Source organism: Mirounga leonina, unplaced genomic scaffold (genome assembly GCF_011800145.1).
Source record: "Mirounga leonina isolate KUSES-001 unplaced genomic scaffold, KU_Mleo_1.0 Mir_94, whole genome shotgun sequence".
NCBI lineage: Eukaryota > Metazoa > Chordata > Mammalia > Carnivora > Phocidae > Mirounga > Mirounga leonina.
The window spans coordinates 2,530,546-2,557,920 of NW_023270855.1; the positions used below are offsets into that span (position 1 = coordinate 2,530,546).

Consider the following 27,375-nt stretch of genomic DNA (forward strand, 5'->3'; position numbering starts at 1 on the left):
AAGGAGCACCTAGGGGAGAGAACAAGGAGCACCTAGGGGAGAGAACACGGAGGATGGGCTCTCACAGGCCTACGGGGACTCAGACACCCGGGGGCAACAGAGGGACCTCAGCAGGCCCACGATCATCCAGGCTGCCCCACCCATCCCCAGAGGTGACTGTGCTCAAACCCCTGCAGCCCAAGGACGTAAAGATAAGGACAGGCAAGTCCATGGCCGCCAGGACCCCATACTCTGGGGAGGAAGACACAGAAGGCAGACCAGTGGAGCACTCACCACGATGTCCTGAATGTGCTGTTCCACCAGATTTTTCTTATAGGCAACAATCACAGGGCGGCCAAATGTGTCTAGGTAAGTGTAGTGCAGCTCATCGGGGGCCCGACTGATTTCATAGGGACTGTCAACTTGGATGTTCCTGGACACAGGTAGGAATGAAATACAGCCTAAGACAAACTGCACTGAACAACGAGGTTTATTTAGGGTCGGAGAATTCTAAGGCTCAGGGGGCCTATCAGGGTCACTAAGTTCCCGCTCCACTCTGCTCCCCTCCTGGCACCAGACCTTCCAAGACAGCTGACCCGCTGCCAGAATACCCCGACTACTCGACCACTCTCCCGCTGAGGTAATGACCGTCTCCCTGCTAATGCTCCCTTGTTCTTGCTAGTGCTCACCAGTACTGGCCAGCCCCCGGAGTCACACAGCCCACAGCCCCCCTGTGCACTCCACCCAGCGAGAGCCTCTCGGGGACTTGAAGAGGCCCCTGAGAAGTTACTCCAGAAGTTCCTTCTCCTCACATGACAGAGAACTTTCATAAGGTACAGTGGGACATGTCCCGTTTTTGTTTGCCTGGATCCACTCTCCCTCCTCCAGGTTCTCACGCTCTAGTTTTGCTAAAACTCCCCATCCCCCATAGGAGGAACAATCAAGGTGCCGATCTTTCTGGTGACCAGAGTGGGCACGTGACCCAAGAGAGGCCAAACAGAAGCTCCCCTTTAAGATGAACCTAGAGCGAAGTGACATGGAGACACACATAGGTGTTTGTCCCTCCTGCCGAGGGCAGGTCCCCTGTGAACAACTGTCAGTTTCCACCAAACTGACTCCCAGAGATGTTCTGGCTCTGCAACTTATGCTGCCAATTTACAAGTGACTTACCCTTCCAATGCACTCCTTTCTGCTTAAACTGGCCAAAGACAGCACTCCTGGTTGTAACACCATCAGGACCCCCCTTTCTGAACCTGGTCTAACCAGCCCAGGATAAAATAAAGCCACTGTTCCATTGCTCTTCCACAGCAAAGGGCTCCCCGGCTGTCTTGACTCCGCATTCTGTCCTGTTGCAGATCATCCCATCCCCTTTGGATGCTGCAGCTGTCATACAGAGGCATTCTGTCTGGGGAATGTATTTCATAAATAAACCTTGTGCCCTCATTTGAGTCTAACTTTTCTGCTTAAACTCCAGTCAGAAAGTCCCTACAGACCTCTCAGTCAAAGCTATGTGCTGAGTACCTAGTCAGCACCCCTAAAACATAGCTTCCCCTTGAGGTACAAGGCCACTACCAGAGAAATGGGAATCAGAAGAAAGGAACAGTCACACTCACTTGGCCCCTTCGGGCAAGATGATCTTCACTGTCAGAGAATCTATCACTTGCTCATCAAACACATGGTCCACGAACCTCATCTTCAGTGCATACTGGTCACCTGAAGAAAGACAAACACGTGCAGGGATGTGAAAAACAGAGGAAATGACACAGGAGCTAGGGGGAAGCACAGGGTACAAACACTCTCACCTTACACAGAGAGGAGTAAAGAGATGCTACCTACAGTTAACGGACTAGGAGATTCTGGGAGACAGAGGCGGTGCCGGCAGCATACTATGGGTCTTCCCCAATTTCTACATAAAGGCAGAGCAACTAGATAGCAAAACCAAAAACCCATGGAGCATTTTTTACAACAAAACTAGGTAAAACAAGGATCTCCACGAACCCCAAAATACAAACGGGGAAGTCACAAAACGCCAACAACACACAACGTGCACATTACTAGTGTCTGTAAAGGAGAAAGCAGAGGGAGGCAACAGGGCAAGTGACAGACCTGAGAAGAGAAGAGCCCCAAACAGGCCACCACACTGACTAGAGAAGGAGGCAAGCCAACTGTAGAAAGCAGCTGGAGCGCCGAGGAGTCCTCCCCTGACCCCACATGGTGGGCAAGCAAAACAGGCCCACGGACCTGTGAGTCTAGAGCAGTCTAGTCCCTAAGAACTTGGAAAAGCCATCAGAGCTCTCCTCCCAGGACAGCACCCTAAGTGGAGGAAAAACTGCCGGAAGAAAATCAAAATACCATACTAAATCAACAGAGAACTGGCAGTTACGGTACCTCCTCCTAAAAATTCACATTAAAAATCAACAGGGGGCCTAGCTGGCTCGGTTGGTTGAGTGACTGCCTTAGGCTCAGGTCATGATCCCAGAGCCCCAGGATCGAGTCCTGCATCAGGTTCCCTGCTTCTCCCTCTGACCCTCCCCTCTCGTGTTCCCTCTCTCTAATAAATAAATAAAATCTTTAAAAAAAAAAAAAAAAAAAAGAACAGAGGGGTGCCTGGCTGGCTCAGTTGATAGAGCATGCAACTCTTGACCTCAAGTTTGTGAGTTTGAGCCCTACACTGAGTGCAGAGCCTACTTAAAAAAAAATTTTTTTTAATTAAAGAAAACTGAGCAACAGAAAAAGGGTACCCCTCACTCTCAGAGTAAGTTATATTTTTAAAAGCTACAAAAAAAAGAGAACATCCCAAGAGAAAATGAAAACATGCCAGAAATTCATGCCACAAAACTAATTAAAATTCCTCCTGCCGGGCACCTGGGTGGCTCAGTCGGCTAAGCATAATACTCTTGGTTTCAGCTCAAGTCATGATCTCAGGATAGTGAGATCGAGCCCAACATCAGGCTCCATGCTGAGCATGGAGCCTGCTTAAGATTCTCTCTCTCCCTCTGCGCCCCCCCACCACACACACACTCTTTCTCTCTAAAAAACAAACAAAAAAAACTGTTCCCAGTATTTCAAAGCAAACTAAAGGTACTATAAAAATGACACAAGTCGGGCGCCTGGGTGGCTCAGACGGTCAAGCGTCTGCCTTCGGTTCAGGTCATGATCTCAGGGTCCTGGGATCGAGTCCTGCATCGGGCTCCCTGCTCCTTGGGAGCCTGCTTCTCCCTCTGCCTCTCTCTCTCTCTCTCTCATGAATAAATAAATAAAATCTTTAAAAAAAATAAAAATAAAAATAAAAATAAATAAAAATGACACAAGTCATGAAAGAGCAATATAAACCAGAATTATAGAAATTCAGAAAAGTGACAGAATGCAGGAAAAAATTCAGGAAATTTTTTATGCAGGAAATAAATTTTAGAAAGAAAATAATTGTTTTAGAAACGAAGGATAAGCTAAAATGCAGGAAATAAATTTTAGAAAGAAAATAATTGTTTTAGAAACAAAGGATAAGCTAAAAGGAATAGCAATGAATAAACACAACAGGTAATCTCTTATAATAAAAAGTAAAAAGAAGTAAAGTTTTCAATGAAGGAAAGACTCGAGAAACTGCCAAATATTGAAAATAGGCAAAGACTCAACACGGAAATAAAAGGAGAAAACTTACAAAAAGGTTTCAAAACTGTAAGTTGAAAAAACATAATGCAGACCCAAGAATAGGAACATGGCAACCACTGCCAAAACATGTTCCAGAAAAGTATTAGATTTTAAAGGAAGAATCCCTTTCAATATTTATATAAAAAGACTTATAAAGGGGAAAAATTAGATCATCAGACCTTGACAGTGACATTTTATACCAAAAAAAGTAACGTATTTAAGATATTCAAGGAAAGACGTATGAGCCAGTGATGTTATATTCCTCAAGATACTTACATGCACAAAAGGCACCACCTGTTATCAACTATCAATATGTGAGAACTCATTCCCATAAGCCCTCCCTAAGGAATCTACTAGAGAATGAGCTTCATCAAAATGACTAGAGCTGTCAATGTAAACACTGACAGGGTAAGCATTAACTACAGCTACTATAGAGGTAAGACTAGAGTTAAAAGGGGCGGGCGCCTGGGTGGCTCAGTCGTTGGGTGTCTGCCTTCGGCTCAGGTCATGATCCCAGGGTCCTGGGATCGAGCCCCGTATCGGGCTCCCTGCTCTGTGGGAAGCCTGCTTCCCCCTCTCCCATTCCCCCTGCTGTGTTCCCTCTCTCGGTGTGTCTCTCTCTGTGTCAAATAAATAAATAAAATCTTTAAAAAAAATAGAGTTAAAGGGGGCACCCGGGTGGTTCAGTCGGTTAAGCATCTGCCTTTGGCTCAGCTCATGATCCCAGGGTCCTGGGATGGAGCCCCAAGTCGGGATCCCTGCTTCTTGGGCAGTCTGCTTCTCCCTTTCCCTCTGCCTCTGCCCCCCCCCCCCACTCATGCTCGCTCGCTCTCTCAAAATAAATAAATAAAATCTTAAAAAAAGGGGGGGGAGCATGCTGTGTAATGGCTATTTGTTCTGACAATAGATATACAGTATACACACAGCACACCAAAATGGGGTAGAATGGAGAGGGGATATGCCAAAAATAAACTCTTTTCAGTAATCATATTGGAAGTGGTAGTATGACCATTTTTTATTCTGAGACTGCTGTGTATTAGGCGTGGGATATAACAATTAATGGTGGAATGCTCTCATTCTGTCACCTTCTCTGTTCTTCAGAAAGAGGACTCTCGATATGGAATTAGATACAGATATAACATAGGAGCAAAATCATTACAGTTCACACTATTAAGTAACTATATAAATTCATAATTTTTTTACGCATAGACATAATACACACCTAGCTCTGTTAACTGAAAAGGCCTAGATACTGACCAAACTAAGAACAATATGCATTCCTAGTTCTCAGACTGGTCTTAAAACACACAAGAAGAAACTAGGGCTTTGAGGAGAAAGGGCTGATTCCAGGTCTGAGACAGAAAACATACAAGCTGGGGGTGCCTGGGTGGCTCAGTCGGTTAAGCATCTGCCTTCAGCTCGGTCATGATCCCAGGGTCCTGGGATCGAGCCCCACATCGGGCTCCCTACTTAGCGGGGAGCCTGCTTCTCCCGCTGCCTGCCGCTCCCCCTGCTTGTGCTCTGTCAAATAAATAAAATCTTAAAAAAAAAAAAAGAAAGAAAGAAAATATATAAGCTGGGCCAAGAATGTCTTTCATAAGACATCAAGGAGGGTAACAGCTTTCAATCTGCAAGAAACACAGAAAACACAGGAATACTGAATTGCACTTTAAGTAAGGAGTCAGCAAAATCCAGACTGTAGGTTACACTACAAGTGGCTCACATTCTTTGATAAACTGTAAAAAAAAACAAAAAAAAACAGATGGAGGAGGGGACTATGGATTAATAGAGACTCATAAGACATCAAATTTTTTGAAAAGAGCAAAACTAAAGTAGAGATTCTAAAGACACACACTTGGGTGATAAAACTTAACAAAGTCAAGAAAGTGGTTACTAAAAGTCAGGATGGTAACCACTATTGTGGGGAAGGAAGAGGTACGTGGAGAGCTTTCTGGCTGGCTGGCTCAGTTCAATTTCTGGGCCTGAGTGGTGGTTCTGAGGTGTTCTTACAGACATTTACTGAGCAGTTCTTATAGACATTTACTGAGCACATTTGTTAGTGTGGTTTTTTCTATTTAATTTTCTATCTAAAAGATTTAAAAAAAAAAGATGAAGAAAATATGGCAAAATGATTATAATAATTAGTTCTGGGTGCTTGTGTAAAAGTGTTTATTATTCTCTTAGTTTTTCTCTTTATTTTTTTAAAAACCTCAAATTAAAAGAATTGAAGCAGTTCCATCTTATGATGGAAATGGGGGTAAGAAGAGGATTTTTACCAGACTGTTCGAACTGACTACCAAATGCATGTTATTACTTTTACAATAGTAATTTGTCCCCACCCATTAAAAAATTGTTCCTAATATCCCAGACTTCCAAAAAACGACAATACTCTCTTCCCATCAAAAATGACTGGCAACTGTTAAAAAAACAAAAACAAACACACACACACAAAAACCACCACTAGAAACAAAAATGCAGGAAACGAAATGATAGACTCTCCCCTTTTTACTCCCTAACTACTAAAGACTGACCCAAATTATAGAGGTACTCATAGCTTGGGAGGTTGTAGCCAACGATGTAATGGGTCTTCCACCCGCCAAACAGAGGGAAGCGAGGCCGGATTTCCATCTCTACAGAGTCGTCCAAAATAAGGAGGTGGCTAGTGGAAACATTGCCAATCTCGTCCCGGTAGTAAACGTCCTGGGCAGCGGCAGGGAGGATGGTCTGCAAGAGAGGGGACACGCCTTCTAAAGCCCCCAGAAACTTACTCACAGGAGATGATCCTAAAGACAGAAAAGACTTTCTGCACCAAGAGCCTCCCCATAGCACTATCTAATTAAAACAGTCCCTAGGGGCGCCTGGGTGGCTCAGTTGGTTAAGCGACTGCCTTCGGCTCAGGTCATGATCCCGGAGTCCCGGGATCGAGTCCCACATCGGGCTCCCTGCTCGGCAGGGAGTCTGTTTCTCCCTCTGACCCTCCTCCCTCTCATGCTCTCTGTCTCTCATTCTCTCTCTCTCAAATAAATAAATAAAATCTTAAAAAAAAAAACAGTCCCCAAACTGGGAACAACCCAAAAAGAAGTCTAACTAGCCCTCCCGCCTGAGGCTTCAAAATTTCTAGATATTGCATCTATTTCTCAATCATGGTAGGTAAATAGCCAATTCTCCTAAACAATAAATAATGAAGACAATCATAAATACCTTCATGAATATTAAGGATTAATACAAAGATAAACATAATCTCTAAATTACTCTGCAGGGAGAGAAACTAAAACTGGGAGAAATTACATCAAATCGCTAGGTGGCAGGGTTATGGAGGGGTTCTTCCACCTCATATTCTTTATTATAGCTTCCAAATCTGTAAGAGTATTTTCATAATCAGGAAGAAACAATTCTAACACTTCATTCACATAACGAGCCCTTCTATAATATGAAGTACAGATGACCCTTAGACAACATGGGTTTCAACTGCGCAGGTCCACTTATATGTGGATCTTTTTTCAGTAAATACAGTAAATACTGTAAATTTATTTTCTCATGATTTTCTTAACATTTTTTCTCTAACTTATTTTGTTATAGGAATACAGTACCTAATACATACAACATACCAAATATGGGATAATGGACTGTTTATGTTAATAGTACGGCTTCCAGAAAACAGGAGGATATTAGCAGTTAAATTTTCAGGGAGTCAAAAGTTATAGGGACGCCTGGGTGGCTCAGTCGGTTAAGCGTCTGCCTCCAGCTCAGGTCATGATCTCAGGGTCCTGGGATCGAGTCCCGCATCGGGCTCCCTGCTCCGCGGGGAGCCTGCTTCTCCCTCTGCCTCTGCCTCTCTCTCTATCTTTCATGAATAAATAAATAAAATCTTTAAAAAAAAAAAAGTTATATGCAGATTTTTAACTGTGCAAGGGGCCAGTGCCCCAAACTCTGTTTTCCAAGGGGGTTTTCAGTTTCTGACTGTACGTGAAAATATAAGATTTCATTTATAAGACTAAAAATATACAAAACTTCATGTACAATATGATCAAGTATCTTTTTAAAAAAAGCATTATAGAAGAAAGGAAGTATTAAAATATGAGCAATACTGGGGCGCCTGGGTGGCTCAGTTGGTTAAGCAACTGCTTTCGGCTCAGGTCATGATCCTGGAGTCCCTGGATTGAGTCCCGCATCGGGCTCCCTGCTCGGCAGGGAGCCTGCTTCTCCCTCTGACCCTCCCCCCTCTCATGTGCTCTCTCTCTCTCTCATTCTCTCTGTCTCAAATAAATAAATAAAATCTTTAAAAAAAAAAAAAATATATGAGCAATACTAATTTGGGGGGGGGTCTGGTTTTTCCTATTATTCAAATTTTCTTTTAAAACCGTGACCTAGGGGCGACTGGATGGCTCAGTCGGTTAAGCATCTGCCTTCGGCTCAGGTCATGATCCCAGTATCCTGGGATCGAGTTCCGCATCAGGCTCCCTGCTCAGCGGGGAGCCTGCTTCTCCCTCTCCCTCTGCCTGCCTCTCTGCCTACTTGTGCTAACTCTCTGTCAAATAAATAGATAAAATCTGGGCACCTGGGTGGCTCAGTTGGTTAAGCGACTGCCTTCGGCTCAGGTCATGATCCTGGAGTCCCGGGATCGAGTCCCATGTCGGGCTCCCTGCTCAGCGGGGAGTCTGCTTCTCTCTCTGACCCTCCCCCCTCTCATGCTCTCTACCTCATTCTCTCTCTCAAATAAATAAATAAAAATCTTAAAAAAAAAAAAATTTTTTTTTAAATAGATAAAATCTTTAAAAAAAAAAATTAAAAATAAATAAATAAATAAATAATAAAAACATGGCCTACTTTGGGGCACCTGGCTGGCTCATTCGGTGTAGCACATGACTCTTGACCTCAGCGTTGGGAGTTCGAGCCCCATGGTGGGTGTAGAGATTACTTAAAAATAAAATCTCTTTTCAAAAGAAAAAATGGCCTACTTATACAAATGGGGGCATTTTTTTTTTAAGATTCTTTCTGTTGGTTCTAACCCTGTGAACCCAACTACTTAAACACCAATTGATCCCAAACAATGGTCCATATTTAGATACTTTCAAAAAGCTAAAGGGCAAATGTGATAAAACGATACTTTCTCCCAATGTCCACGTTGCACATCCCATACCTTAAATGAGCGGATGGAGGCTATTCCACTATCTGGCTGTCTCTGGTAATCATAGCGTGAAAAGGGTCCCTTCAGCACAGCCCCTGTGTGCTTTAAGTCCACATTTTCTTCCACAGCAATGTTACCCCAGTGAGAGACCTCGATCACTCGGGTCATGCTGGTGATGGTCAGGAAAGGGCTGTTGTTCTCATAATGTACTTTAAAAGTATCCTGGAGAGACAAGAAACAAGTAGTTCCAAGTCTGGGTGACAGATGAATCAACACTAGTTTCAAATACACTGGAGACAATCCATACATCAGCAATAGAATGGCTCAATTAAGGTGTATCAAATGCACTCTGTATTCTAAAATGATGCTTACTAGGACTTTTTAATGGCATATGGAAATAAATATTCATGATGTATTACTAAGTGGAAAAATAGGCTCCACAAAATTGTTTTAGGTGCCAACGTAAGTATCATTTGTATTTTAAAAACAAACACTTCTACATGACACTTATCTTATAGACTATAGGAGTAAAAGAACAAAAAGAACCTGAAATGAAATACGGGAGAATCCCAAATACGGGAGATAGGAAACAGAGTTCTTAGATTGTTTCTACTTTCTCCTTGTAGTTTTTGTTTTCGAAATTTCTACAATGAGCTTTTTAAATTGCCTTTTGAATAATTTTTGCAGTTTTGAAAGAAAACAAAATCTTAAACTATAATAAAGAAAAATTCGGACAAGGTATATATATGATCTCATAAAGACATAATGTCTACCCAATGAGCTAGCAAATAACCTCAAAACTGAGGATGATTCATAGCACTACTGGATTTTTTCTAACACGGAGAAGACTTACCCAGAAAAGTTCCCAGAAGAGAACTTGTTTGGCTAACATGTATGGAGCTAACAAAAATATGTGTCAGTCACTCTTTATGAGTGCGAAACAAATGCATGACCATTTAATCCTCAAAACAACACAATGAGGTAAGTACTACTCATCTTGTTTTACAAATTAAAAACACCGAGGCCCAGCAGTTTTAACATATTCAAGGTCATAAATAAATCTAAGTGGCAATACTAGGTCTTCAGGTCTTCAACTTTTTAGCTCTGGCTGCACACTCCTCCACAGTAAATACTGCATCCCAGGGAGGCCTCAGAGAATTAAAGGAGTTACCTTTGGAAATTCCTCCACTTTGCCAATTTCCCCATTTAAATTAGTATTAAATCTTTCTAGTCATTAAGTAATATAAATGCCCTTCTATGAATACACACATGGAACCTTAGAAATGGGATCTAAAAGGACAGAAGAATCAGGAAAACACCCTTCCCCAGAAGTCCATGAAAAAGGACATTTTATTAATTCTCATAGAATTAAGAATCCGTAGATTCTTTTTTTTTTTTTTAAAGATTTTTATTTATTTGACAGAGAGACACACAGCGAGAGAGGGAACACAAGCAGGGGGAGTGGGAGAGGGAGAAGCAGGCTTCCCGCTGAGCAGGGAGCCCGATGCAGGGCTCAATCCCAGGACCCTGGGATCATGACCTGAGCCGAAGGCAGACGCTTAACGACTGAGCCACCCAGGTGCCCCAAGAATCTGTAGATTCTTAAAAGTTCAACTTCATCCATAATCATATTTGACAGTATTTAATGCCAATACTGATAAGGATACAAGGAAACTAGCAGTTTCTGACTGCTGGTGCCATAATAAATTTGCTAAATCTTTTGAAAAACCACTTGGCAACATACATCAAAAGATTTTTAGGGGTGCCTGGGTGGCTCAGTCATTAAGCGTCTGCCTTCAGCTCGGATCGTGATCCCAGGGTCCTGGGATCGAGGCCCACATCAGGCTCCCTGCTCGGCAGGAAGCTTGCTTCTCCCTCTCCCACTCCCCCTGCTTGGTTCTCTCTTTCACTGTGTCTCTCTCTGTCAAATAAATTAAAAAAAAACCTAAAAAGATTTTTAATTTTGGGGGCACCTGGGTGGCTCAGTTGGTTAGGCGGCTGCCTTTGGCTCAGGTCATGATCCCAGGGTCCTGGGATCGAGCCCCGCATCGGGCTCCCTGCTCCACGGGAAGCCTGCTTCTCCCTCTCCCACACCCCCTGCTTGTGTTCCTGCTCCCGCTATCTGTCAAATGAATAAATAAAATCTTTAAAAAAAAAAACAGAAAGGATAAAGATGTGGTACATATATGTGTGTACACACACACACACACACACAATGGAATATTATTCAGCCATTAAAAAAGAATGGAATCTTACCACTTGCAACAACATGGACGGAGCTAGAGTATAATGCTAAGCGAAATCAGTCAGACAAAAACAAATACCATATGATTTCACTCCTATGTGGAACTTAAAAAACAAGCAGAGTATGTATATGTAGAGAGAGAAAGAGAGAGTGAGAGAGAGAGAGAAATATCAAGAAACAGACTCTTAAGTGTAGAGAACAAACAGAACAAACTGATGGCTACCAGAGGGAGGTGGGTGGGGGGATGCGTGAAAGAGATGATGGGGATTAAGAAGGGCACTTACTGTGATGAGCACTGGGTGTTGTATGGAAGTGCTGAATCACTACATTGTACACCTAAAACTAATATTACACAATATGTTAACTAACTGGAGCTAAAGTCAAAACTTATTAAAAATAAAAAATAAAAAATCTACTCTGAGACTATGTAAAAAGTTATATGTAAAGAGATGACTACTACAGCGTTAGAGAAAAAAAGCTAACTGTCCAACATAGGAAACTTGGCAAATAAGCTATAAAACATCAAATTATACTATCTTAAATGGCTATTAAAAATGGTTTACAGGGCGCCTGGGTGGCTCAGTTGGTTAAGCGACTGCCTTCGGCTCAGGTCATGATCCTGGAGTCCCGGGATCAAGTCCCGCATCCGGCTCCCTGCTCGGCAGGGAATCTGCTTCTCCCTCTGACCCTCCTCCCTCTCATGCTCTCTCTCATTCTCTCTGTCTCAAATAAATAAATAAAATAAAATCTTTTAAAAAATAAAATAAAATAAAATAAATAAAAATGGTTTACAAAGGTAATGTAAAATGTTTAGAGAATATTCTAAGTGGCAAAGTACACAATACTTTACACACAGTGTGATTTCCATATTAAAAAGCCCCTATGCTTAGAAAGAAATGACTCAGGTACTACTATGTCAAAAGTGGATGTCAAATTTTCCTCTGTATTTGCCAAATAGTCTCTCATGAGCATTTTATTAATTTAAAATGGAAGAAGAGGGGCACCTGAGTGGCTCAGTCGTTAAGCGTCTGATTTCAGCTCAGGTCATGATCCCAGGGTCCTTGGACTGAGCCCTGCATCAGGCTCCCTGCTCCGTGGGAAGCCTGCTTCTCCCTCCCCCACTCCCCCTGCTTGTGTTCCCTCTCTCGCTGTCTCTCTCTGTCAAATAAATGAATAAAATTTCAAAAAAAATAAATAAAATGGAGGAAAAAAGTCCAAAATCCAAAATATTGAAAATTTAGAAGCTTGTACAGGAGACAAACAAATTTCTGTCCCCAACATGAACTGAATTAAGTAAGGAAAAGAAATAAATAATGCACTTAGAGGAAACACAACTCAGAGCTCCAGAGGCACTCGCCCCCAGGGCTCTCCGCACCACAAGGTAACTACACCAGCAATCACAGAGAGATACTCTCACTCCCCCACCAAAACCCCTAAGGCTATAGTATACACAGGGTGCTACTTTTCTGAGAAATGGGGGAATATAAAATTACTATAATCTGCATATATTTAGAGAAAAAAAATTAGAAAGATAAACCAAAAGCTAATATAAATGGTCACCAAAAAGAACAGACAGAAGGGAGAAGTGGAAGCAAGAGTTCTCTGAATATACCTTGTCAAATAATTTTGGCTGTTTTCATTTCAAAAAATTGTATCAATTAAAAAAAAATTCTTAACAGTGGAAAATGACCCAAAATGAACAGCCCTATGTCAAACTGACATCTGAGACCGAGAAAACAGAAACAATTATTTCAAGTGACATTAGAACAAACTATTTTGACATTAGAACAAACTAAGTGACACATGTTCTAAACACAGAGATGCATAGAAGTCTTAAATATCCATGTATTTCAGAGATGACAATCAAGTACATAGGCTGAAATGACAAGATTCCTAAAATTTGCTTTAAAATATTACAACAGAGAAAAAAAAAAAACAGTGCTGATAAGTGTGGTAATATTCTGATACTCATTGACAATGTCAAAGTTGATAGGTGTATGGGAAGTCATCACACTATTCTCTATACTTCTGTATATGTTTGAACTTTTCCATAACAACAGTGTTTTTTAAGCCTTGATTGCTCCCTCTATGCTTAAGGCCCAGCTCCTAGGCTCAGGGAGGCAGCCAGCTTTACTACCCAAGCAGCCACCCCCGCCAGCACAGCACCTGGTCTCCCATCTCGGGGCCTCTACCAACAACGCCTTGTTCCCTTCTCCCCCAACCCCCACTCCAACCCTCCACATGCTACCTCCTTATTTTTTATTATTCTTTTTTAATGTGAGTATATTTGCTAGAATTGTGCTACATACAACTTGCCCATCTTCCCTGGAAGCTAATTTATTTGTAATCTAGTCTTGGGGGAGTCATTTAATTTCACTGATTCTGTTTCCTCGTCTATCGCTAAAGAATAAAAAAAAAAATTAACTTTTTAATTCTGATTCAGTGAAATGAATGATTTTATTTAATACACTATCTACAGAGTCTAGGAAATAAGATGGTGGGTCAGCAAGTTTTTCTTCCCTTCCCTAATTCCCTTCTCCTCCACCTTGCTTGCACTTAAAAAGTTAATGCCTCTGGGCTCACATTTTATTTCATGTGATGGGAGTTCTGTTAGTATAAGACTCTGAGCCTTTTCATCCAGAGGACCGGCATCCCCTAAGTAAAGAGTAAGTTGGAGGGGCGCCTGGGTGGCTCAGTTGGTTAAGCGACTGCCTTCGGCTCAGGTCATGATCCTGGAGTCCCTGGATCGAGTCCCGCATCGGGCTCTCCCTCTGACCCTCCCCTCTCTCATGCTCTCTGTCTCTATCTCATTCTCTCTCTCAAATAAATAAATAAAATCTTTAAAAAAAAAAAAAAAGAGTAAGTTGGAGAAGAATGGACAGGGCATGCTCTGCCCAGCTGCTCTCCTCCATCTGGCATACCTGCCAGTAGGCAGTTAGAGAGCTCACTTCATCTGCTGGCAAAACTTCCACATGGAGAGGCTTGCCCTGGCCCACATTTGCATGGACACTCTTGTCTCAATTTGGGATTCAGTATTAGGAAACCTCCTGCAGTACCTGCAGATGAACTCTATCTCCTTCAACCTAGTTTACCTGTAATAAAGCTACATATTTTTTCACTTCCTACCTACCTCAATACTTTTGTTTCTCAGTGTGTACAGAACTTGGGAAGGGGGAAAAGGATTGCTATTTGTGGGGCTCCCTCAGAGACCTCAGCAATCTCCAGTTATCATTGTCACTGGCTAATATTAGGCTTTGACAGGTCCTAAATGCTGATGGAATAATTCAACTCAGCTCATGTATCACTGCTTCAAAAATCCAAGTCATGAAGTTTATGAGGTTCATCTGCCATGTTTTTCCTTATTAGAGAAAATCTTCCTAAACCTCCCAGCCTCTAGCTATACTCCCAAAATGAGAAAGGTGACCCCCATGGAGTCATTTCACAGCAGGTGAAAATGTTTGGGGATGATCTTAAAAATGACTTCAGATTTACACCCATCTCACACCACCAAGCCCATCCACTAGTAGTCACTCCAGAAAACATTCTCTGAAGTAGGCAGGGACAGACTGGACTCCACACGAGCCTACCTGACTGTAAGCAGGGATGTCTCTGAAAGGTCCATAATCCAGGAGGTCCTCAGAGCGCATGGGGTTCCCCAGCTTGGTGTAGCTCTCTACGTTTCGGGAGGCAAGCTTCACACGCATCGTCTGTGTCTTCGTTGGATAGGGAGAGTAGAAATAATGGTTCCCCTCAAACACGACAAACTGTTTCTCTGACTGGGTGATCTGGGTTGGATACGGCTGAAGCACATGGGTATAGACTGTTTCCACAATGACCGAAACCTTGGCCCCAGGATCGAGAGCAACTGGGAGCTTGACTGTGAAGAATCTCCCACTGGAGCAAGAACAAGGCAAGAAAATTAAGAGATGAAGGGAACTGAAAACAGAAATAGCAACTCAAAGTCACAGCAACATTTTGTACCCAAGACAAAAGCAGTTACCTTTAAGAGATCATCTTTAACCTATTAATTCAAGCCTTTTAAGACAGATGTCTGGGTATTCATTTCACAATTGTTTATAATAACAGAACAGTACAACAGCGCCTGGGTGGCTCAGTTGGCTGAGCGTCAGACTCTTGGTTTTGTTTTTGTTTTTGTTTTTTTTTAATTTTTTTTTTTTAAGATTTTATTTATTTATTTGACAGAGAGAGACATAGTGAGAGAGAGAGCACAAGCAGGGGGAGTGGGAGAGGGAGAAGCAGGCTTCCCGCAGAGCAGGGAGCCCGATGCGGGGCTCGATCCCAGAACCCTGGGATCATGACCTGAGCCGAAGGCAGACGCTTAACGACTGAGCCACCCAGGCACCCCCAGACTCTTGGTTTTGGCTCAGGTCATGAGATAGAGCCCTGTGTCAGGCTCTGCGCTCAGCAGGGAGTCTGCTTGAGATTTTTCTCTCTCCCTCACCCTCTGCCCCCTCCCTGCTCTCTCCCTCTCTAAAATAAATAAGTCTTGGGGGGAAAAAAAGTATAAAACGTAAAGGTCCAACAAGGTCCAACAACAGGATAATGGTTAAAAGCATTCCAGCAGAGCCACACAGTGGGATAATGGCAGCCACTTAAAAGGATATTAAGCATTTCCATGTACAGTGTAAATAACAGAAATCAGTTCACAAATGGCACAGTATGATTCTATCTTAAAGAATAAACATAAACAAGTGTATGTGAAGAGAAGTATTCCAATGAATGTTTCCAAACTGTGAATGGTAACTGTCTAGGGAGGAGAATAAGCTTTATTTTGTTATTTTCTCCAACTGGTTTTATGAACTTGTACCACTCTCATAACTAAAAAAATAAAGCTACTAGCATTTTAAAGAAAAAGAGATGGCCTGGAAACTACTAAAATCCATACAATATTAACTCAAAAATAAATGTGAATTTTCTAAGCCACAAGATAACTTTTGGTAGGCCCAGAAACTGTTAGTGGAAAATGAAAGGCATTTAACAGGCTTCTTTGGAATTTGTCCTCCAAGGTCAGAACACGTCAGAATACGGATCACTTTTCCTGATATGGCCTTACGGAACTCTAATCTTGCATATCTTCATCAGTCACACCATCACACACTATCAATACTCTGAAGTACCTACTTAAAATATAGTAAGCTTTACACCTTCTCCCAGGACGGTCTTAACCAATTCCTGGCTTCAAGTTCCAGATCTGCTTCTCATCCCACACTCTGCCCTGAGCACTAAACTCCTATTTTCAAAGGTTCACTACACAGCTCCACTGACCACCCAACATACCCAGTATCATTCATGATCCCAATTCCTTACTCTGTTAATAAATACTACCACCATCTGACCACTTCTTTTTTTTTTTTTTAAAGATTTTATTTATTTATTTGAGAGAGAGAATGAGAGACAGAGAGCATGAGAGGGAGGAGGGTCAGAGGGAGAAGCAGACTCCCTGCCGAGCAGGGAGCCCGATGCGGGACTCGATCCAGGGACTCCAGGATCATGACCTAAGCTGAAGGCAGTCGCTTAACCAACTGAGCCACCCAGGCGCCCCATCTGACCACTTCTAAACCAAAACCCTCCTACATGGTTGGATGCCTCACTCTACTCCATCCCTAATGTCTGGTTAATCCTGCCTTAGGATGTCTCTCAAATTCATCCCTTCCGGAATTTCCATTGCTGCCCCCTCAGTTCAAACAATTCTCCCTGGCCAAGATTATTACCTATCTTCCTAATTAACCCCCTAATCTCTTTCTCCCTCTAGCCCATCAACAAAATGTGACACAACCCCACCTTAATTTTCACATGAAATGTCCCAGCATAACTGAATCTCATTTTAACAACATTTCAGTGTTCCAGGGTGATCATTAGAAATATCAATTCTCAGGGGCGCCTGGATGGCTCAGTCAGCTAAGTGACCAACTCTTGGCTTTGGCTCAGGTCATGATCTCAGGCTCTTGGGATTGAGGCCTGCATCAGGGGCCACGCTCAGCATGGAGTTGGCCTGGGATTCTCTCTTTCTCTCTGCCCCTGCCCCCTGCACTCTCTCTAGAATAATAAATCTTTTTAAGATTTTATTTATTTGACAGAGAGAGAGACACACACAACGAGAGACGGAACACAAGCAGGGGGAGCGGGAGAGGGAGAAGCAGGCTCCCCGCCAAGCAAGGTGCCCGATGCGGGACTCGATCTCAGGACGCTGGGATCATGACCCGAGCCGAAGGTAGACGCTTAACCAACTGAGCCACCCAGGCGTCCTAGAATAGTAAATCTTTTTTTCTTTTTTTTTTTTTTTTAGATTTTATTTATTTATTTGACAGAGAGAGAGACACATACAGTGAGAGAGGGAACACAAGCAGGGGGAGTGCGAGAGGGAGAAGGAGGCTCCCCGCTGAACAGGGAGCCCAATGCAGGGCTCGATCCCAGGACCCTGGGATCATGACCTGAGCTGAAAGCAGACGCTTAACGACTGAGCCACCCAGGCGCCCCAATAAATCTTATTTCAAAAAAAGAAAGAAATATTGGAGCACTGGGTCCTGGGATGGAGTCCCACACTGGGCTCCCTGCTCTGCAGGAAACCTGCTTCTCCCTCTCCTGCTCCCCCTATTTGTGTTCCTGCTCTCACTATCTCTCTTTCTGTCAAATAAATAAATAAAATCTTTTAAAAAAAGAAGGAGAGAAAGAAGTATCAACTCTTGGGCACCTGGGTGGCACAGTTAAGGGTCCGGTTCTTGGTTTTGGCTCAGGACGTGATCTCAGGGTCACGAGATTGAGCCCCAAGACCCACATACGGCTTCATGCTCACCATGGAGTCTGCTTGAGAGTCTCTCTTCCTCTCCCTCTGCCCTGCCCACTCCTGCTCACTTGTGCAAACTCTCTCTCTCTCTCTAAAATAAATAAATGAATCTTAAAAAAAAAAAAAAAGGAAATATCAAGTCTCATTGCAACTCAGAAGCAGCAGCTAATGAAAGCTTCTGATTGATGAAAGACTAGGCAGACAACACAGAGCTGACTATACTGGCATTTAAGCAACAGATTTTTTCGTGGATCAGAACAAAGACACGTAAGTTGTCATGTTAGGGTTGCAGGATAAGTGACTTGTTTAATGTTGCCATTAAACTTTATACAGACAGATTAATAAATTTAAAATTATCCCATTTATACGCTTATGTAAAATTATGTATAAATGGGCATATGCATAAAGAAAATAGTTATATCATATTCTCATTTAATTTAAAACTAATGAGAAAAAATTTTTTAAACTTTGCCAAGCAAACAAAACAAAACAAAACCAAGCTCTGCCAAGCAGGGAGACCAAATTTAACACTTTCTGAATCATGTGGGGACTGACAGCTGTAAGGTCCAAAGGTTTGCTGGTCAAGAATCAAATATTTTATTTCTTTTTATGATAAACTACAGCATAAGCTAACGCTGTTTGCCTCAGCAAACAGGATATTTTAATCTTAGCACTGCTGACATTTGTGAGTGGATAGTTCTTTGTTGGGAGGAGGAACCTGTCCTGGGCACTGTAGGATGTTTAGGAGCATCCTTGGCCTCTACCCACTAGATGCCATCAGCACCCCTCAGCTGTAACTAAAAATGTTTCCAGACATTACCAAATGTCCTGGGCGGGGCAGGTGCAGGACACGACTGCTCCCTCCTCCAGTTAAGAATCACTGAGCTAAAAACATTTCTTCCTCCCACATCATTCATTCAACAAATATTTCAACGCCTAATCAATACCATGCAAAATACTGGTAACTGTCGAAGCTAGGTGATGAGATATATGGGGATTCTTTATTCAATTCTTCCTGCTTTGTATTCGTTTTGGAAAATATCCTTAACAAAGCGTTTTACAATAACTAGTAAGTGCCAGGCCCCATGGTAGGTGCTGAGGTTAAAGCGAAGAACAAGGCAAGTCCAACGCCAGCCTTCAGAGAGCTCGGTCTAACTCCCACAAAGAAGCACCACGTTCAATGCCCTGAAGGCTCAAGAGGAGGTGGGGAGGGGGTAGAATTGTCTGCCCTTTGGAAAGAGGATGGTAGCCAACAGATCGGAGGTTATTTACTGAGACAATCAGCCTGGAGTTCTCACATACCATACTGATTCTCCATCCACTGTTTGGAGATCCCTATCCCCACATACATTAGCAGACCTGACCTGGTATGGAAAGTAGCTACCTTCCTGTAAAACAAACTGCCACCGTGAGGGGCAATTTTAGCATCACTAATCAGAAAAGACATCACTGGGTCAGAATACATTATAGCCTGTTGCTTACTGAACACACACTATATTAATTGAAACAGCCTCTAAAACACCAGGTATGTCCTCAGCAACTCTCCTACCTTATGATTCCAACCGATAGGATAACCTACAACAAGAAGAGGCAGGATATATAGATATTCTGACCGTTTGGTTGCTTACCTTTTACCCTTAATTTTGGTTTCTCGTACTTCCAAATTGTTCTCTTCCTCATCTTCTCCCTTCACCTGTGACAGGACAAAAGAGGCTATTCTTTTTATTATGTCTTTCAGCCTCTAAATTTGAGTCAACAGTTAACCAACTGCCTTAGAATGTCCACAGTAAAGTATTCAAACTACAAGAACTTAAAGACAACTCTGGTAACAATTTTTTTTCCACATGAAACATAAGAACATTGTCAAAGACTTACTTTTGCAACGAATAAGTTGTATAGTAAGCTCTATAAATACATAACATTTTCCTGAATGACCAAACACACACATATAAATAAAAATTACACTTACACTTTACGTTTCCCAATACAAAGGTGACGTTTTCTTCTCCATTTACATTCAAATACACATTTGCATAGAAAATAAATAGTATTATTTACTGTTGTAGTAGAAAAGTCTCACACATTGCCAAAACTGGTTCTACTTGCATGAAAGTTAACAGTAGCATAAGTCCAACAACCACTGCTCGTCACACTCCCTTATTCTCATCCTTCACTGCAAAAGGATGTGTAACCAGGAAGAGAATGTTAACTCCAGCAGGCTGCAAGGTCTATCTGAGAAAAAGTAGACACCCTGAATCATGAGATGGTGGAGCAAACTATAAGGAAAACCTAATACACACTGCCGATCTCTTTGCCAACCCAAACTCTGCTAAGGAAAAAAAAAAAAAGTAAAACTACTTTTTGGGCTGAAGCACTTGTTCCCAATAGGGCACACAGAACTATAATGAGGAAGAAGCTATTTTTAATATTTTAAAATGCCTAAAAGTGGGCGCCTGGCTGGTTCAGTCGGTGGAGCATTCAACTCTTGATCTCAGGGTTGAAAGTTCGAGCCCCATGTTGGGCGTACAGATTACTTAAAAAATAAAATCCTTAAAAAAAATTTTAGGGGTACCTGGGTGGCTCACTCAGTTAAGCATCTGACCCTTGGTTTCTCTTGGTTTTGGCTCAGGTCATAATGTCAGGATCATGGGACTGAGCTCCACATTGAGCTCTGCACTCAGCAGGGAGTCTGCTTGTCCCTCTCCCTCTGCTCCTCCCCCTGCTCGCACTCCCTCCCTCCGTCTCTCTTTCTCGCTCAAATAAATTTTTTTTAAAAATTTTTAAATAAAAATAAAATGCCTGAAAGTAATCATACAATCATCCTCAATAAAGCTGCACAGGCCAATAAAAACAAGCTTCATCACTTTGACTGGAATCTTATCACAATGGTAACTTTCTAGTATACTCGTGCTCATCACCATTCAGTTACATGTTGATCTCTTACTAAAAGATATTAATTAATAAAAGACCAGAGAGACAAAAGATTTCAAATATAGAATCCACATGAGAGGAAAAATATTAATATGGTCCTTGGTAGTAAGAAGATGAGGAACCACTAGATCCTCATCAGAAATCATCACTGTGGGGCGCCTAGGTGGCTCAGCCGGTTAAGTGCCTGCCTTTGGCTCAGGTTATGATCCCAGAGTCCTGGGGTCCAGCCCCATGTTGGGTTCCCTGCTCAGCAGAGAGTCTGCTTCTCCTTCTGCCCCTCCCCCTGTTCATGCTTTCTCTCAAATAAATAAAAATCTTGAAAAAAAATTCTTTAAGAAGTCACCATTGTCCCTTCTAACCAGTTCCTAAAATTCTACATGGAAGGCTAAAGATAAATCCACTGAAAATTCAAACTTCTAGCAACCTTATCAAGGCCTCGAAGTCAAGTGTTGAAAAATACACACCCTCTTTGCTAAGTCTAACATCTAGTTACATTTCCCATTGGGATAGGGGTGTAAAGGAGCACATATATCTATTTAACCCGTCTCTTTCAAGGGACTATAAAATTAACAAATGATTTTGAATAAATCTGGTGATGCAACTGCAGGTCTTACATCCCTACACAACCCTACCTCAGAGCCATCTAGGCCAAAAGAGGCAATGGGGTACAGTGAAGAGCACACAAAGTTTGAAACTAACCTAAGCCCCGATTCACTCATCGCTCTAAGAGCTGACACGGGGTTTAAACAACTTAGCTCCTAGACTGCACTCCTCACCTGCAGTAAGCCTACACCTCAAAGGGCTGTTATGAGGGTTAAAGAGAATGTACTTAAAACACCTACCACAACACCCAACACAAAGTAGATTGCCAACAGGACATGTCTGCAGTAATCCAGCATTCTTCAGCATGATGACAGACAGTTTCTGCTGCTGTCTCGTTAAACTGTGGCAACTTCAATTTATCAGAACTAGTTTTTTGTTTGTTTTGTTTTAAGATTTTATTTATTTATTTGACACAGAGAGGGAGAGAGCACAAGCAGGAGTGGCAGGCAGAGAGGAGACTCTCCGCTGAGCAGGGAGCCTGACACCAGGCTCGATCCCAGGTCTCCAGGATCATGACCTGAGCCACCCAGGCGCCCCCAGAACTAGTTTTTATAAAAGAATGGGATTTAACATTCAAAACACTCAAAGGTGGCAGCACACATTTAAATGAAGTTTTGATCCATCTTTACACAAACCTTTGAGTAAAACTGTGCATTCCATCACAGACAAGGCAAGAAAAGAGGAATCCTTTCAGAGGCATAAGCTCTACAAACCCAGCTTTATAGCTCCAGATTCAGTCAGAGAGTAAGATGTACTTAGAAGAAATATGACACTGTAATGACTAGTCCCTCAACAAATAATTGGGTAATCACTTAATGGACGCTGCTTAATGAAAATAGTAATAAAAAGCAAACCTATGGATATGTAAGCCAACATTTTATTTCCTTGAGAGTTGTAAAAGTGTTCACTGAAATGCTGGGGAAGAACATAAAGCAAACTTCCAAGCCATATACTGCTGAGATGCAAGAACGTGAACCGGTAGGAGGAAGGGAGTGATTCGGCCTTGACCTTTCTGTACAGTTTAAAAGAGGTTTTATTACCTACATGACTTCTTAAACTAACTTTAAGGACAGGAACAAAATTTAAAAAGCGTTCATTAGCAACCTTAAGTGTATTACACTAACAACGGCTTCAAATTACAACTGGAAAATACACAATGTTACATTTCTGATTGTACTGGATGACGGCTAGAAAGAAGCACCCACTGTGGGCCAGACACTGAATTAAGAGAATGATGCTCATTTGGGCTCCCTTCTTCGTCCTCCGGTTGCGCTCCTGAGTCAAGTCGTGGGAAACCAGTTTGGGGCACACCCGCGCCCCGCTGGGCCACTAGCCTGGTTTCCCCGGGCACGGCGGGCACGGGGAGCTCGCTCGGCCCAAGGCCAGCGCGGGTACCGCCCGCCCCCCGCCCAGGAAGGGCCCACTCGGAGGACTGGGGGGCCGCCATCCGACTGCTGCCCACGTGGGCGGCGGCCTCGCTTCAGCAGGCTTACGCTGACGTGTCCACCGAGGCGGCCCGGCTGGCGCGCGCCGAACCCCGCCGCTCGCCCGCGCTCACCTGCACGCCGAGGTGCGCCAGGCGGGCCTCGAGCTCGGGCTCCAGGGCCAGGAGGAAGGAAGCTGCGCGGGATGTGGAGCCGCCGCCCGGGTGCGCCAGGACCACCTCGGCCGTCACCTTAGCCAGGTGGCTGCTGAGGTCCACCGTGCGCTTCACGTCCTCGTTGACCAGCAGCGGTGCCTCCGGGGAGGCGCTGCCCGGCCCCGGGGCCCAGGCCCCGAGCAGCAAGAGCAGGACCAGGCGGGCGGTGGGCGCCTCCATGACCCGGACCAGCAGAGCCGCAGACCGCGCCGAGCGCCGCCCCGCCTCCGGCCACTGTGCAGCCGCTCATTGGGCGCGGGCTGGCGCCACAAGATGGCGGCGCCCACGGAGGAAGGACCCCATCTCCAGGGCAACGGGCGGCCCGCTGGGCGCCCGACTACACGCTCCTTTGCTCTTGCCAATCCTGCGGGTAACAATGGCTTTCTACTCCTTAAGACAGTAAAATTTACTCCAAACGGAGAAAGTAAAAGCCTAGGCAAAATTTAAGCAAAAATAGGCTCTCTGCACAGTCTCAAAGTATCTCCCCTAAAATATTTAGTAATTAGAAAAAGGGAAATAATAAGTTTACCGTGGAGAATCCTAGCAACCACTACCTTAACCAAATGATTAAGGTTAATATCACCAATTACAAGACATAATGACATCAAGTACCCACTGATCTGATACACCCAGAAGGGCACCTCGCTTCTGTGGTATTGTCACAGAATTGCTGAAAATGCACAGTATAACCTCAATGCAACCATAAAAAACATCAGAAAACCAGAGACACCTTGACTTAAACCCGGTGAGACCTATTTCAGACTTCGGTGCTCCAGAACTGTAGAGATAATAAATTTGTATTGTTTTTTTGTTTTCGGGTTTTTTTTTTTTTAAGATTTTATTTATTTGAGAGAGAGAGAGAGAATGAAAGAGAGAGCATGGGGGGGAGGGTCAGAGGGAGAAGCAGACTCCCCGCCGAGCAGGGAGCCCGATGCGGGACTCGATCCAGGGACTCCAGGATCATGACCTGAGCGGAAGGCAGTTGCTTAACCAACTGAGCCACCCAGGCGCCCTCTTTCTTTCTTTTTAAAAGATTTTATTTATTTATTTGCGAGAGAGAGAATGAGAGACAGAGAGCATGAGAGGGAGGAGGGTCAGAGGGAGAAGCAGACCCCCCACTGAGCAGGGAGCCCGATGTGGGACTCGACCCCAGGACTCCAGGATCATGACCTGAGCCGAAGGCAGTCGCTTAACCAACTGAGCCACCCAGGCGCCCAATTTGTATTGTTTTTAAGCTACTAAGTTTGTGGTAATTTCTTACAGCAGCAATAAGAAACTATTACAGAAGGTAATCTCTCTGAGGGCAGGAAGTTACCTAGATTGTTCATCCCAGAATCCCAGGGTATCAATAAACATTGATTGAATGAATAAATGAGCTTTTCATTATAAATATTATTATCCCTATTTTACAGATGATTAAACTCAAATATTAAAACTAGTAAATAATCAGGTTGTTTAGAAACCTGGACTGACTCTGAACTGGAGCTCTTTCCACTACCCCCACACTCTTGAATAAAATCCCAGATTCATATAGACAAAAAGAAACATTAGGGATCCCAATCTAATCCTTATTTCACAGATATGAAATACAGGCCCAAGAGGGTACCTTATCCAAAGTCTTGGACTGGAAGCTGATCTCCTAATGCCCCATCAAAAATGGCAGAATGGATAGTGTTAAACATTTTAATGCAGTCATTATTAAAATACAATACAGGGAAGTTGCTTTGGCAGCAGTCTATTGCAAATCTAGGGAGATCCACCAGGTTCCAAATGAATGAACCAATTTGATTTTTTTGCACCAAGAGACAATTATAGCAAAGATATCCCTGAATCATCCTGGAGTTTCAGATCTTCCATTTTCCCAGGGTAACTTCTGCCTTGGTCACAGTCTCTTTCTCCCTCCATCTCTTTCATTCCTCTTGCCAACAACCACTTAAGTGAGCTTAGACGGATCTTCTAGCCCCAGTCAAGTCTTCAGAGGCTGTGGCCCAGCTGACAGCTCACTCATGTGGCTACTGGCAGGAGATGTCAGAAAGAGATAGCAACCAAGACAGAAGCCAGAGTGTCTTCTGCAATGTGTTGATGCACAATGAGCAAACCTTTTAGAATCTTTAAAAGTAAGAAAGAGAGTTTTATTCGAGCCCAAGTTAGGACAGCTGCCCAGAAAACATGCTCTTCACAGGAAAGAAAATGTTCCAGAGAATGAACAGTTTTCACAGGGTTATATATTTTTTGATCTTGTAAAAGATCAAAAGATTATAGATTAGCATATAGGCAAGAATCACAAGTTTTAACATCAAGGAATGCAGGGAGTAGGAGCACTGATCAATATATTAAGGACCAGATGGTTTTCCTTTAGCCTACTCATTTCCAAAGTAGGTGCACAATGTATGCTTGGTGGGCCATAAATCAGACCTTTGGTTTAAACAAAGTTTATGTACAGTTATGCTGACTTACAAGGAAATCTATCAGGCCTTTAGAGAGTTTTTTCCTCTCATCAAATGAAATCTCAGAAATGACATACCATCATTTCTGCCATATTCTATTGGTGGCAGACCAGCCCCAGTACAATGTAGGAAGGGATTATGAAAGGCCATGGTGAGTACCAGGAGGCAGAGATAGTTGGGGACCATTTTGGAGGTGGACGACCACAAAGAGTATACAGTGGCAAGTCAGTCTTCATCTTCTGTTCTCCCGGAACCTAGTCACACTCCTAGGAGGTAACTGCTGCTCCCATTTCTTTGGTCTCCTTGCAAAGATAGTCACAAACAGGGAGTACAAACAGCATCTGTCCCCCAAAAATGTCAATACTGAGTGAACAGTATTTTTTTTAATTTTAGAAAATACTGCCCAAAAATGCTCTGTAACATTGAGGTCATTGACATTCTCTTCACTCATTCATTCATTGACTCCCTCAAGAAGCACTTGTTGAGCGTTGGGTTGCATTGCCAACCCACCCATCTGAACATAGCAGAGAACATAATGTTGATAAGGAAGAATTAGAGATGCTGGGTAGATAATGAGCAGTCTGTGCCACATAACTCCACAATTCTTTTTGAGGAACTTTCATTAGTTCCATTTGGGGAAATAGTCAAAGTGCACCAAACACCACTGGCATCAGAGAGGGAACAAGATCCAATGTAGACCAGACTCTCTCTACCAGAAACTTGAATTTTTAATGCAGTAACTACACCTGATAACTGCTGAACTAATTCATCTTCATTGGCAGTCCTGAAGAGTTGGCCTCGATTCTTCTCTAGTCCCAAACTTTTCAATGTTGGCTGCTTCTGCTCCTCCATTGACTCTGTGAGCTACCCCATAAACTTCCAGTATATTCCTTTTTTTCCCCCTCCTATTAAATCAGCTAGAACAAGTTTCTGATAGATTGGAGGGTGAGGGGAGATGGAGATGTTGGGAAGATAATCACAATGTTGTGCCAGGGACAAATTATTAGCTATTCAGACTGACAATTCAAGATAATGCAGGACAGAGAGGTTGTCCCAATGGGTGCCAGCATGGATAAATAATAGCAAGTACCAAGTGCTCCCTGACTTGGCACTAAACAATACCCTCCATCCCACTCCCAGGATTTAGGGCAACCTGGGAAAAGGAGAGGGAAAAAAAAACCAAATTAACCAAGATTAACTTTTTACCATCCAGAAGAGAAGGAAGCTGGAAATAGAAATAAAGATGTGATATGCAAATAAATATGTTTATATTTCTTACATACCTGTGTTTGTAGCCTGTACATCAAGAAATTGTGATGGGGGCACCTGAGTGGCTCAGTTGTTTAGGCGACTGCCTTCGGCTCAGGTCACGATCCTGGAGTCCCGGGATCAAGTCCTGCATCGGGCTCCCTGCTCAGCAGGGAGTCTGCTTCTCCCGCTGACCCTCCTCCCTCTCATGCTCTCTGTCTCTCATTCTCTCTCTCAAATAAATAAATAAAATCTTAAAAAAAAAAAAAAAAGAAATTGTGATGGCTTTACCTATACTATTCCTTCTAACTAAAATCCCCAAACTCTTTCACTCTTCCCTTTGCTTACTTCTGGGAGTAGATTTAAAATCATCTGAGAGGGGCACCTGGGTGGCTCAGTTGGTTAAGCGTCTGCCTTTGGCTAAGGTCACGATCTCAGGACCCTGAGATGGGCCCCACATGGGGCTCCTTGCTCAGTGGGGAGTCTGCTTGTCCCTCTGCCCCTTCCCTCTGCTAGTGCACTCTCTCTCTCTCTTTCTCGCAAATAAATAAAATCTTTTAAAATAAATAAATAAAATTAAACCATCTGAGAACAATTCATGAATCTTATCTACACACACACACAAACAATTAATCCCTCTTACCTCTGTGTCCCATAGTAGGTGGTCTGTATACCTGCCTTTCTTTAAAGGAAAGGGGAACA

General features: G+C 43.1%; 1 protein-coding gene across 1 annotated transcript in view; it reads right to left on the bottom strand.

The window, feature by feature from the left end:
- RPN1 (ribophorin I) overlaps positions 1 to 23,232 on the bottom strand; it is a 29,062-nt gene extending 5,830 nt beyond the window's left edge. Inside the window, exons 1-7 of the mRNA XM_034996502.1 lie at positions 22,898 to 23,232; positions 19,434 to 19,498; positions 14,588 to 14,894; positions 8,768 to 8,977; positions 6,159 to 6,351; positions 1,593 to 1,692; positions 274 to 412 (exon numbers count right to left, since the gene is read on the bottom strand). Of these exons, the coding sequence (XP_034852393.1) occupies positions 274 to 412; positions 1,593 to 1,692; positions 6,159 to 6,351; positions 8,768 to 8,977; positions 14,588 to 14,894; positions 19,434 to 19,498; positions 22,898 to 23,158 (1,275 nt within the window). The 5' untranslated portion in view covers positions 23,159 to 23,232. The remainder of the gene's footprint in view (positions 1 to 273; positions 413 to 1,592; positions 1,693 to 6,158; positions 6,352 to 8,767; positions 8,978 to 14,587; positions 14,895 to 19,433; positions 19,499 to 22,897) is intronic.
- Positions 23,233 to 27,375: the final 4,143 nt, after the last annotated feature.